Source organism: Myotis brandtii, unplaced genomic scaffold, assembly GCF_000412655.1.
Source record: "Myotis brandtii unplaced genomic scaffold, ASM41265v1 scaffold577, whole genome shotgun sequence".
Classification (NCBI taxonomy): Eukaryota; Metazoa; Chordata; class Mammalia; order Chiroptera; family Vespertilionidae; genus Myotis; species Myotis brandtii.
The window spans coordinates 824,297-836,604 of NW_005370161.1; the positions used below are offsets into that span (position 1 = coordinate 824,297).

Consider the following 12,308-nt stretch of genomic DNA (forward strand, 5'->3'; position numbering starts at 1 on the left):
TTTTTTATTAATTTCAGAGAGGGAGGGAGAGGGAGAGAGATGGAAACATCAATGATGAGAGAGAATCATTGATTGGCTGCCTCCTACACGCCCCTTACTGGGGATTGAGCCTGCAACCTAGGCATGTGCCCTTGACTGGAATCGAACCCGCGACCTTTCAGACCCAGGCCAACGCCCTATCCACTAAGCCAAACCGGCTAGGGCTGCATTTTTAAAAATATATATTTTTAAATTGATTTTTAGAGAGAGAGGAAAGGAGTGGAAGAGAGAGAGAGAGAGAGAGAGAGAGAGAGAGAAACCTTTATTGGCTGTTTCCTGCAGCCCCCTACCGAGGGTCGGGCATGTGCCCTGACTAGGAATCGAACCGCCAACCTTTCTGTACATGGGACGACACCATGTACAATTTGTGAGACACTGTGATTGGTTAGTGCAGTGGGCTGAACAATGGCCCCAGTGATGTCCACATTCTAATCCCCAGTCAAGTCACACTGGCAAGGACTGGGTGCATTCTTTTTGGGGTTGGATATTCCAATTCTTTTCTGCGGGGGCTACCACAGCAGTGCTGCTCTGGAGGTTGCTGTCTTCTGGTGACGGGACATGCGTGTGGAGCACGTGCTGGGGAAGGAGGTGGCCCAGTCAGGAAACACTGCCAGGCAGTCTTCCCGAGTGGTGATTCCCATGCACATGCCACAGAAAGGAAGGAGAGTTTCAGTTGCCCACAGCAATTCACCAACACTCTGTGTTTTCAGATTTTTTTTTCTCCATTTTTGCCAATCTGTTGGGCATGAGTAGTAGGTCATTCTGGCCTTAATTTACGTTCCACCTTCTATATACAGAGTGTCCCCAAAAAATGTATACACACTTTAACAGCTCTATTTGGCAAGTGAAATGTATTTTAATAAACATTGCCTTTATAATTATTCAAAGTGTGTGCATACATTTTTGGGGACACTCCATAGTTATTGGCCATTTGATACCCGTTTGTGTGAAGTGCCCATTTAAGTATTTTGCCCATTTTTTCTTTCAGGTTGCTTCCCTCTCATTGATTTATAGGAATTCTTTTTTAAAAATATATTTTATTGATTTTTTTTACAGAGAGGAAGGGAGAGGGATAGAGAGCTAGAAACATCAATCAGCTGCCTCCTGCACACCTCCCACTGGGGATGTGCCAGCAACCAAGGTACATGCCCTTGACCGGGAATCGAACCTGTCTGCAAGCCAACGCTCTGTCCACTGAGCCAAACTGCTCAGGGCTATAGGAATTCTTTATATGCTACAACGGGTCCTTTTTTGATATATGTTTACAAATATTAAGTCCTTTTGTGGCCTGCCCTTTCTCTCTTAATGTCTTCAGGTAAAGTTCTTAACTTTACTAATAGGTTTTCGGGCTCTTTCCTTTATGGTTAGTGCCTTGGGTGTCCTATTTGAAGTTTTTACCTGCTCAAGGTCATATTGTCTCACGTGGCTGTTTACGTTTCACATTCAGATCCACGATCCATCTGGACTGGCTGTGTGTGTGCGCAATGAGTTAGGGATCAATGCTATATTCTTTTTGCCGTGGCATCAGTTTGACCCCGTGCCCTTGACTGAAGGCTCTCCCATTGCACTACCGCGTCCCTCTCTCAGGAAGCGTCCCTTTAGCGAACAGGATGTGTCCATTTCTGTGCTCGCTCCTGTGTAATCTAATCTTTTCACTCCTGACTCTATCAGTGGGAGTCCTGGGGGCCTGACTGGGTAGTGTCCCCTCAGAGGCTCTCATTGCTGCTGGTGGGTGGGGTCTGCCCCAGCCCAGCTCAAGGGCCCTTCCCAGATGGGGCCGCCAGACAGCCTCTCCAACTGCTTATGATGTGGGGGTCAGAGTTCCCACAGCTGTGCCCCAACCCTGCGGCAAAATCTGTGTTAGTCAGGGCTCTGTAGAGAAACAGAACAACAGGATGTGTACACAGAAAGGTGTGTTTTAAGGCATTGGCCTGTGCGATTATGGAGACCTGGTTCGTCCCAAATCTGCAGGGTGGGCTGGCCCACTGGGGACCCAGGGGAGAGTTTCCGTTGGAGTGGGGAGGCTACTGGCTGGGGTCCTGTGTCCTGTTGAGCCCCTGCCCCTGGGCCTCCAGGCTCCTGTTCATTTGCCTGGGAGTATGAATGGTCCCACGGGACCTGCCTTCCTTTGGTGAGTCTGACAGAGCCTGGAGGAAATGCCTAACTTCCTGGAACGAGCTGCTGTGGAAACAACCCATGTTTACCTCTTGTGCCGACAAGATTTACACGTTTTATAGTATCCAGAGTTGGTGAATATATCCCGGAGCTGCCGTAACAAAGCACCACAAGCCAGGTGGCTGGAAACCACAGAAATCCGCTCTGTCACAGTCTGGAGGCCAGAATCCAGGGGTCACAGGGCCATTCTCCCTCCAGGGAGGGTCCTCCTGCCTCTTCCAGCGGGGGCTCTGCTGTATTACAAATCAGCGAGCTGGACAAGATGCCTTAATGAGCCAATTAGTTAGCAGTCATCTTTATTGCGCACAGGTTCAGGGCAGATTACCTCTGTCAAATTCTGAACAAACATAGGAGGGAGTATTTTCTTTTTATATCCTTCTAGTTCTTTGTGTAAGTTATTTTTGTAGACAGCCTGTAACCTTGAGTATATATCATATTTAGCAAACACCTGTCATATCTATATAGACACCTGTAACCTTGGATACAAATACTTGGCATGAGAATGGGAATTATTATCCATATCAGCGTATCAGTCCCTTTAGATGGCTAGCTTGCAAGGTCAGACAGTTAAGTTTATCTTTTCTATTATTGAAGCTAAAAACAAAGTTATTTTACAGTCTAAAAATAACAAGAGTTGACCTACAGAATAAGAGACAAAGAATAACAGAGTAGCCCTAACCGGTTTGGCTCACTGGATAGAGTGTCAGCCTGTGGACTGAAGGGTCCCAGGTTCAATTCCGGTCAAGGGCATGTACCTTAGTTGCGGCCACATCCCCAGTAGGGGGTGTGCAGGAGGCAGCTGATGGATGTTTCTCTCTCATTGATGTTTCTAACTATCCCTCTCCCTTCCTCTCTGTAAAAAAATCAATAATAATAATACCACCATGCTTCAGCTCCAGGTGTCCTGGGCTGTAGCTCAATCGCTCGTCTCTGTCCGCGTCTGTGCTCCCCTTTGGTCTCCATCTCCCTCTGCCTGTCTCTTATAAACACACTTGCCCTTGGACTTGGGCCCCATCTGGATAATCCACAGTGATCTCACCTCAAGATCCTTCATTACATCTGCAAAGATCTTTTTTCCAAATAAGGCCATGTTCTGAGGTCAGGGGCCACCATGCAGTCCCGATGGGCTTGAGGAATCTGCCAGCAGGAAGTCAAGAGGAGCCACCTCCTAGGAGCCCAACTGGACACTGTCCACACACTTTATAGCACACACACCCTCTGACCTGGAAATTTCAGGTTTGGGAATGTGACCCCGCCCCCCTCCCCCCCAGGAGGAACAGATACCTGGAACACCCTACACCTGTTTCAACAAATAAGTTGCTCTCAAGCTCTGTTCTTGGGTGAGACCCCTGACGGACGGACGAGCCCCTGTGTGTGACCAAGCCCCTCCTCCCCGCCCTTTTAGACATGGTGGAGATGATGCTGCTGCAGAACGCACAGATGCACCAGGTCATCATGCAGAACCTGATGCTCCAGGCCGTGCCCCCAATGGCGCCTGCTTCCTCCAGGGGACCGCAGGCCACACCCCTGCCGCCCACCCTGCAGGTAGGCTCAGCCTGGAGCAGACACCAGGTAAAGGACGCCACCCAAGTAAACACTTCTGGACATTGTGTATCTGTGGAACTCTGAAAAGCACATTTTTAGCCCTGGGGGCCTGAAATCTGGCCGTGAAATCCCACAGTTCTCCCCCATCCCCCTCAGATGAGGAATGGGTTGTGCAGTTTGAGGCCCAGAAAGCTGCTTCCTTGGGATGAGTTCTCTGCGCCCCCCCCCCTTCATTTTCTCCCTCCCTTCCCTTCCCTTCCTGGGCTCTGAGGCCACCCTAAGTCAGGAACAGGAGTGGGGGGTGGGGAAGAGGGCGCCTGAAGCAGCAGGTCCCAGTTGAAATGAGCTGCTGTTTGTGCTGTGCCGAGGGCCTGCAGTGGCTTCATCCCACCGGGCTGCGAGCTGAGAGGCAGAAGCCAACCTCCGTGCACCATCACCACCACTATGCGCCCCCAGCCCCGCTGCAAGCCGCACCTGGCTCACCCGTGGCTTACTCCATGTGGCCCTCCGTGGTCTCCGCCACCGCCCTCCCACCTGCTGCCAGCTTCCTGCCCACCATGCGTCACTTGGCCGCCCCCTCTGCCGCTGCCCTTAGCACGTAAGGATCCCGGAACCCCGTTTCCCTTCCCCACCCCTACTGAGAAGCCAGTGGACGTAGGTCTCTGTCAGGTTCCTAGGCTGCAGAGGGAATTGGGAAAGGGGCCTGGAAAGGCCCTGCCATCTCCTGAGGGACACAGGTGGGACCATGGAGCCTCACCCCCACCCCCACCCCACGGCCACCTCCTGGAGAAGCTTGGGTCATTTGTCTAACCCCAATGATCCTGGGTATGTCCAGTCCAAGCATGGCTGCGAGGGCCTCCTCCTGATCCCCAGAGCGGAATTCACCTGCCCCGTGCACCTGTGAGCCCTGTGGGGCAGTAATGACACGCAGACTCCTGCCTTTCCTCTAGGGCTGCGCCTGACGGTTTCCTGCCTGTACCCGCTCCGGCTCCGGGCCAGTGAGCTCCCAATACCTGCCTGGTGAGCCCCATGGTCCTTCTTCCCTCAGGGACGTGAAAAACCAGGTGGAAGCCTGACAGTGGTCCCTGGCCACCGAGATCACAGGGAAACACAGGGGTGTTGTCAGAAAAGATGCCAGGAGCCACAGGAAGATCCATAGCATAGATTTAGCCACACAAGAATATAAACCTCCCCATGGGAAACAGCCCAGAGGCGAGGGAGGAAAGCAGTGGCTGCAGACGGAGATGTGCTGTCTTGGGAGGAAGCACTGGTGACAGGTAGATCCACCTGCTAGCCCGGCCTTTCTCCTGCGAGTAAACCCGCAGAACTGCACACGGCTCCTGAAGAGGGGGCTGTGACCGAGGCTCTTCTGGTTCTGTTGGGTTTCTCACCTGATGAATCCGTTACCTTTACTCTTCTTAAAAAATATGTTTTTATTGATTTTATAGAGAAAGGGAGTAGGATAGAGAGACAGAAACATCGATTGGCTGCCTCCTGCACAGCCTGCACCCAGGCATGTGCCCTGACCAGGAATCAAACTGGTGACCTCTGGGTTCATTGGCTGATGCTCAACCACTGACCCACACCGCTGGGCTGTTACCTGTACTCTTTCTGTACTTCTTGTTACTCTTTTCCCTTGGTGGGATTAGTATGTTCTCTGCTTTTTAATAGTTTTCATGTAAATGTCACTTTTGAGTAGCAGCATGCTTTCATGGCCCCATTTGGGGTACATCAGCAGGTTCCCTAGGTTCCTCACCAGCAGGAGCCCTGTCTTTGCACCCTCGGGTCTCCAGGAGGATGTCGGAGGAAGCACGATGCCGGCTTCGCTGCACGCAGGTCCCCTCTGGGCTGACGTCGGGGCCGGACCGTCCCACAGCCCAGTCTCTTGTTAAATGCACCAATTAAAGGTCTGGCCATATGTCCTATTTTCACATTAATTTTTTCTAACATGACTTCAGTTTTATTTCTCGACATTATTAACAGAGGGAAGGCATCTGACAAGTGCACTGTCTTTGGGTGATGTGGTAAACTGGAAAAACTCAGTTCAGTACACCTCCCGAGCAGGAGGAATCACATGGGGTCACATGGGAGTCATGTGGAAAGCCCCTTGGGGGTACCTGGTGCTCATGAGGGCACATGGAGGGACAAGACCAGCAGGTCTCAGGACCCTTTCAGTCTCTTAAAAAGGATTTCGGAGCCAAGAGCTTTGTGATTACAAGCAGGCCATTCGCAGCCAACAGTGACTCAGGGATATCACAGGCTCAAGCCCTTATCCCCGAGAGCTGGGGGAAGTGCAGACTGAGACAGGACACAAATCCAGGGGGAAATGTTTCTAACACACTGGTTTTCATGTTTCTAACATAGACTCATAGGGGAAACCAAATTCTCAGACTTGCAGCATCCCTGGTTGTTCTGGCCAAAAAGGATCTGAGAGGCTGTGTTACTGCCGTGACCTCTTGCAACTCCCTGTGTTGTGGTCAAGATCCTGACCTGACAGGTTCAGGTGATGGAGGCCCCGGCTGGCTGGCTGGCTGGGTGCCTGTCCCGTCCACCATCTGCTCCCACATAAAGGCCCCCAGGCTGCTTTCTTCATCCTCCTGGGTGGCTGCAGAGGTGGGAGAGAGAAAGGTTTCATTACCAAAGGCAGAAACCCAGGGAGGGGCAGGTTAGATGCGCTAAGAGTTTAGAACTGTTTTATCTACAATACTGAAAATAACATGTCTGCTGTGTTCTAAGTAAAGACATGAATGGACATTTCTCCTGTACTTTAAGGAATAGTTCCACTCATGGAATTTAGCCCCAGCTCGGGCATTGACCAGCCCTCCATCTGGGGAAGCCTCTGATCCTCCGGACCCACGGGGAGGGGTCCCTGTGACCCGGAGGGTCCCTCAGGTACTACCTGCGTCATGGGCTGTGCTCATCAGAAGAGGTCCCTGCTCAGGGGCTGGAGCCTGGCCCCAGTGCGCCGGCTCAGCTCCTCGAGAACCTGCTTCTCCTTCTGGTACATCTGCAACGAAGGAGCGAAAACCAACCCTGGACGTGCCCAGCTGGCCTGGCTGCTCAGGCCCTGGGGAGTCCCTGGCTGGGCCCAGGGTCCCCTCCTCGGCAAATCCCTCCCTGAGGCCCGTGTCCACGGCTATGGCATGGGGAGCCTTGGCCATAGGGCTTCCCTCAAGGTTCTGCTCATGGGTGCCCAGCACCTGTGCACAGGGAGTGCCAAAATGCTGCCTGCAGGGTGGACGATGGAGACGGCAGGAGAGGCTGTGGGCTGGGGCAGAGGGGGTGATCTTGGGGAGGAAAGAGGAGAGCCTGCCTGGGGTCACAGGAGAACAGGCGCAGGACACAGGGGAGGGAGGGGTGGTCCTCTGGGGGGAAGGGTGGTCAGGGCTCGGAGGGCTGAGGTCCCTGGCAGACTGCACATGCTGAGACTTAGATCTGTTGGATGTAGAGGTGGAGGGCTGAGGAGGAAGTGGCCACAGTAAGGCCGGCATCTGACAGGAAGGGGAGGTGGAGCCAGGGTGAGGCTGGTGTGGACCAAGCCTAGGATGGCTGGGGGAGAGGACAAGTGTGCCAGGGACTTCTTTTTTAATGAAAAAGTTTCTTATGCCTTTCAGAGAATCTGACTATTTGACTACAAATACAGTTTGAGTTTATTAAACACAATATGGTTTGTATACCAACATGGACCTTTACAAGTGGGTAAACATTGGCCCCCTTCGAGGAAACCAACTGCTCCATAACTTTACACAATAGGTCTCTATCAGATGCCTGCACATTTTAAATCCTGTTCGCAACTGATAAATAGCATCACAGTTTCCCTCGCAAAGATTTTGTAACTTTAAGCCATTAGCATTTCATAGAATTTTTAGAATTCAGTCTCTCTGCTCGGACTTTCAATAGTGAGTTAATAATACAGTTAACAGCATTTGGGGAGCCCAATAGTTAAAACAAACATTGTAAGTCTTTTTTTTTTAAATAAAGTAAATGTATATAAAATTCCTTATTTTACTGTTTTTTTCCAAGTTTGGTTTTCATTGACTGCAAGGGGCAGGCCGGGCAGCCTTGGCTTGTGGGGGATGGCACCTACCTTCTGCCACGTGGCCTCTGTGTTATGTGTGAAGCCCAGTAGATGACAGAGCCCATGAGTGGCAGTCACCTGTTGAACAATTAAAAAGCTGCCTCAGGGGCTGACCATGACCAAGCCAGGAGCCAGGGGAGGAGGAAGGCAGGGAGAGCTTAGCTCACATCTGGTGGGAGGTTAGGATCCCTCCTCTGGGCCCAGGCAGGGCTTCGGGAGTCGGTGGCAGCAGCACCGAGGGTGTGAGTGGGCGATGAGAACATGGGTGGGGTTCAGGTAGACCAGGGCCCTGTCAGGGATGTGAAGACCAGGATCTCTGGGGCAGGGAGGGTCAGTGATTATTTCCTGAGGAGACACCTCCTTTTCAGGGCAGAGGGAAGGGTTGGAGGAGTGGTGAGATGTGGAGGACAAGGTGGTAGTTAGAGGGTACCCAGGGCTATTAGAAGGTGCCTACGTGCAGTTGGCAGCTAGGAGGGTGGAGAGTGGCCTGGCTGGTCCTGTGACGGGGGATGAGGGTCCCAGGAGTGGTGGGCTGGCCCTCTACTTTGATAAAGAACCCTCAGGAGGTGCCGGGAAGTGAAATCAGATTTCCACAATTGCACACTCGATCATGCCCCCCCACCCCCCCTGGGGTGCACCACTGCCAGCCATAGAGATCCCAGAGCTGGACCCTGCTGACCAGTCCTGACTACTCTGTGTTTCCTGCTGCTCAGGAAGAAAGGGAAACCTCCTCTTCCCCCCCAAAAACCTGCTCACACTGAGTCTCACATGGAAGCACTAGGACCCCCACCCCCCACCCCCTCCACAATATATTTCAGGGTGTGCCTATTTGGCCAAAGGAAGACCCCTCAATTGAATCCTTGGGGAAGTTAAAATATGACTCTATCACACTCAATACTTTCAGAACACTCCCCGTCCCCCCTGCTTTTTTTAAATATATATATATATATAATAAGCTGAGGACAGATTTGGAAGGCCCTGGATGATAGAATTTTGTCCACTCTGGGCAGTTTCCTAAGAAGCTTATTCAGCAAGCCTACATTAACTACACAGCCTGCTGAGCGCACGGTAAAAGCTAAAACAAGGTCAACACTGGGAGTTTCCCTTATCTCACATCTCAGTTAGGGAGAAGCTCCCTGTCCTCTTCCCGCCCCTGGCACTGCCACAGGGCATGCAGATCCCACTCTGCCATCTTTCTCTCCGTGGATCTCCCTCTCTGTGGGTCTCCCTCCATAACCCTTGTTCTTCACGTGGGCAATAGTGTGGACACAGGTGGCACGTCGCCAACCTCTTTATGGCCTGGATTAAGGACACGGTATTTCTTTTGCTAGGCAGAACCTGTCATTTCAGCATTCCTACTTACAGTCAGGATGTCATAGTAATCTTCATTTTCTTTGCACTGCTGGAAGATATACTCCACTCCTAGGAAAATGTCCCCCAGATTATAGTCATCTGGAAAAGCCGGCTGGGGGATTTCACCAGCTTTCAGGTTCTGCAAATGCGGAAACAGATTGTGAGAACAGGACCTCAGGAACACTAACCTGACGACAGGCCTCCAGATTTCATTCTGGAAGGCACTATCCTCTGACTAGTCCCGAGTGGGGGCGGGGGACCACAGGGCCACTACACACAAGTGACTTAAGATGTTTCCACCTTGTCCAATGAGTTTCTTTCCATTTCTTTCATCCTTCCCAATGCACAGTCACACAGATTATGTCTAGGAGTTAAATCACCACACTTATATAATTTTATGTTTCTGTTCTTTCCTCCTGGTATTTTGTCCTAAATAGCCTTTCACATTTTCTTATTTAAAGACCATAAGCACCAGTCCATTCAGTTGAGTTCAGTTCACAGCAAGCCAGTAACCTATGGCTGCATATTTACTTCGTATTGTTAATGGCTTTTTTTCCTATTAAGGAAAATAAGTGAACCTTTTACAAAATTTAAATTCTTTATTGTTGAAAGTTTTACATGTCTCCCTTTTCCCTCATTGACCTCTTCCTGGCTGCTCCCACTCCCCAGCACATGCCCTCACCCCCCTACTGTGTCCATTGGTTATACTTATACGCATGTATACAAGTCCTTTGGTTGATCTCTTACCCCTCTTTCATCCTCCCCTGCCTTCCCTCTGAGGTTTGACGGTCTGTTCGATGTTTCTATGTCTCTGAATCTATTTTTGTTCATCAGTTTACGTTGTTCATTATATTCCACAAATGAGTGGAGATCTTGTGATACTTAATAAGTGAACATTTTAATGCATTTTTATATTATGCATTTAACATTTTATAATCTTCCTTCTTTGGTTTATTTCTGTGGGTGTGACACTAGTGGATTGAAGTCTGTTGCCAAGCTGCTTTCCAATTTATGCTGCTACTAACCCCTGTGTAAAGCCCAGAATGACTCATTTGCATAACTGAGAGTGATCTGACAGCTATCACAAGTTTGTAGAAAATATTTACACAAGTTTCTTCTTTTATTCAGTGTTACTTAATTTTTAACCATACATATTCATTACTGATTCACACTCAAAACTGCTAATTCACTGATCCCATTAGGTGGGGAGAGGGGAGCTCAATCCCCTTTTCTCCTTCAGAAATGGGCATTGATCAATAGGGTTGATCTCTACCCTTGTGTATATTGTGAAAGTTTTCAAAATAAAACTAAAAAATCATGTCTGTAGTAAAATAAACACAGGAAATTTACACTGAATGGTAGGCTAGACAAGGCGAGGAGGAAAATACTTTTTACCTCATGAAAGGGAAAAGAAAGCACATCAGTTGGGGTGTTTTTCTCTCTGTAGATCCTGTTGATGTGCTGAATACTCTTGTTGTCAACACAGATGATGCCCAGGTCGAATTTCTGGACTCCTAAAATACTCCTGACGATCTCCATCCTCTGGCGGAGCGGCACTCTCCGCAGGGGGACAGCTCGCTGCAGGTTTCTGAGCACCAGACTCATTCCAGGAAGACAACGGGGGCACTTTAAAAAAGTCTGTAAAGGAACCTGTGCTTCAAGTTGGAGAGAAGACAAATCAGTCCTAGGAAGTGCAACACGCACACAAAATCAAGTCATTTTATTTGGTGCCATTCACTGAAAAAAAAATTACAGGAATTTACATTTTACCATACGAAAAATATAAAAATGAAGGTCTCTAAAACGACGCCAAAGTCAGGCAAGCCAGAAGGGGTAACAGTAGCCACAGGAAATGAAGGGTGGTGGAGAGGAAGGGACATTAATAGTGCGGGCGGGTGAGCGGGGTCGGGGCAGTGGAAGTGGAGGAGGGGAGGGTAGTCCAGGGGTTCCCCAGGAACCGCTCAGCGCTGATCCCTGGCAGCACGCGGGTGGGCTGACGTCCCCCAAGTTCGAAGAGAAGGAGCCACTCGCGTTGGAATGGGGACCGAAGCTTGAGGACCCAACCTTTGTCCCCGCGCACCGGAAGCCCCACCGCCGCCGCTCAGCCGGAGGGCGGAACCCGAGCTTGCAGGGCTGCGGGCGGGGCCGGATTGCTCAGGTAGGACCGGAAGTCGGTCCACCACTGTTTTGGTCCGTGGCGCGCAGGGAAGCGCTGGTTCCGGCGGTCTTGGTCTGCGCTACCAGCTAGGCGCCGAGGTACCCCGAAGCGGCGGCGTCCCTGAGCCGGACCGTGAACGCTGCGCGGGGTCAGGGCCGGGCGGAGGTTGCCCCTTACTCGCTCGCCGTTCCCCGGCCCCGATTCGCGCGTGTCGCTAAAGGGGCGGGACAGCGAGGCTCCGGGCCCAGGGTACGGCCTGTGCGGGGACCTATGGAGCCGCCTGCTAGTTGGGGTCGTGATGCTCCGCTCTAGCCCTCCCGAGTTTAGGGCGGCCTCTCCACGTGAGTACTCTTTTTTTCTGTTTATTTTATTTTATTTTAAATTAAATCTTTATTGTTCAGATTATTACAGTTGTTCCTCTTTTTTCCCCCCCATAGCTCTCCTCCACCCACTTCCCCCCCTCCCCTCTGCCCTTACCCCTCCCACTGTCCTCATCCATAGGTGCACGATTTTTGTCCAGTCTCTTCCTGCACCCCCCCACCCCTTTCCCCCCAAGAATTGTCAGTCCACTCCCTTTCTATGCCGCTGGTTCTATTATATTCACCACTTTACTCTCTGTTCACTTGATTTTTAGATTCACTTGTTGATAGATAAGTATTTGCTGTTCATAATTTGTACCTTTACCTTTTTATTCTTCTTCCTCTTCTTAAAGGATACCTTTCAGCATTTCATATAATACTGGTTTGGTGGTGATGAACTCCTTTAGCTTTTTCTTATCTGTGAAGCTCTTTATCTGACCTTCAATTCTGAATGATAGCTTTGCTGGGTAAAGTAATCTTGGTTGTAGGTTCTTGCTATTCATCACTTTGAATATTTCTTGCCACTCCCTTCTGGCCTGCAAAGTTTCTGTTGAGAAATCAGCTGACAGTCGTATGGGTACTCCCTTATAGGTAACTGACT

The 12,308-nt window shown here is 50.5% G+C and overlaps 3 protein-coding genes across 13 annotated transcripts in view; 2 read left to right on the forward strand and 1 right to left on the reverse strand.

The window, feature by feature from the left end:
- LOC102242497 (chromosome unknown open reading frame, human C21orf58) overlaps positions 1-5,236 on the forward strand; it is a 17,839-nt gene extending 12,603 nt beyond the window's left edge. Inside the window, exons 6-8 of one of the 2 annotated variants that reach the window (XM_014549958.1) lie at positions 3,620-3,759; positions 4,128-4,357; positions 4,710-5,236. In XM_014549958.1, the coding sequence (XP_014405444.1) occupies positions 3,620-3,759; positions 4,128-4,357; positions 4,710-4,761 (422 nt within the window). In that variant the 3' untranslated portion in view covers positions 4,762-5,236. The remainder of the gene's footprint in view (positions 1-3,619; positions 3,760-4,127; positions 4,358-4,709) is intronic. The other variant, XM_014549959.1, reaches the window with a different exon arrangement.
- Positions 5,237-5,682: 446 nt separating this feature from the next.
- YBEY (ybeY metallopeptidase (putative)) lies at positions 5,683-11,310 on the reverse strand. Of its 9 annotated transcripts, none has more exons than XM_005878913.2 (6): positions 11,271-11,310; positions 10,586-10,845; positions 9,201-9,329; positions 7,847-7,915; positions 6,659-6,766; positions 5,683-6,364 (listed from the first exon to the last, which is right to left on the reverse strand). In XM_005878913.2, exons 2-5 carry the CDS (start codon positions 10,793-10,795, stop codon positions 6,680-6,682), a joined length of 495 nt encoding a protein of 164 aa, XP_005878975.1. In that variant the 5' UTR covers positions 10,796-10,845; positions 11,271-11,310; the 3' UTR covers positions 5,683-6,364; positions 6,659-6,679. The 9 variants fall into 9 exon arrangements, with proteins under 9 accessions (XP_005878975.1, XP_005878973.1, XP_005878972.1 ...); XM_005878911.2 differs by having other exon boundaries at positions 11,255-11,304; XM_005878910.2 differs by having other exon boundaries at positions 10,586-10,840; positions 11,255-11,298.
- An 82-nt stretch (positions 11,311-11,392) lies between these two features.
- MCM3AP (minichromosome maintenance complex component 3 associated protein) overlaps positions 11,393-12,308 on the forward strand; it is a 42,527-nt gene continuing 41,611 nt past the window's right edge. The window contains exon 1 of one of the 2 annotated variants that reach the window (XM_005878917.2): positions 11,393-11,689. The gene's annotated coding sequence lies outside the window, so the exon portion shown is untranslated. The remainder of the gene's footprint in view (positions 11,690-12,308) is intronic. The other variant, XM_014549964.1, reaches the window with a different exon arrangement.

Coding starts and splice junctions, on each gene's coding strand:
- YBEY (XM_005878909.2), bottom strand. Junction 9,330..10,585: donor TTTCTTTTCCCTTTCATGAG/GTAAAAAGTATT, acceptor CCGCATTTGCAG/AACCTGAAAGCTGGTGAAAT. Junction 7,916..9,200: donor ATTACTATGACATCCTGACT/GTAAGTAGGAAT, acceptor ATTGTTCAACAG/GTGACTGCCACTCATGGGCT.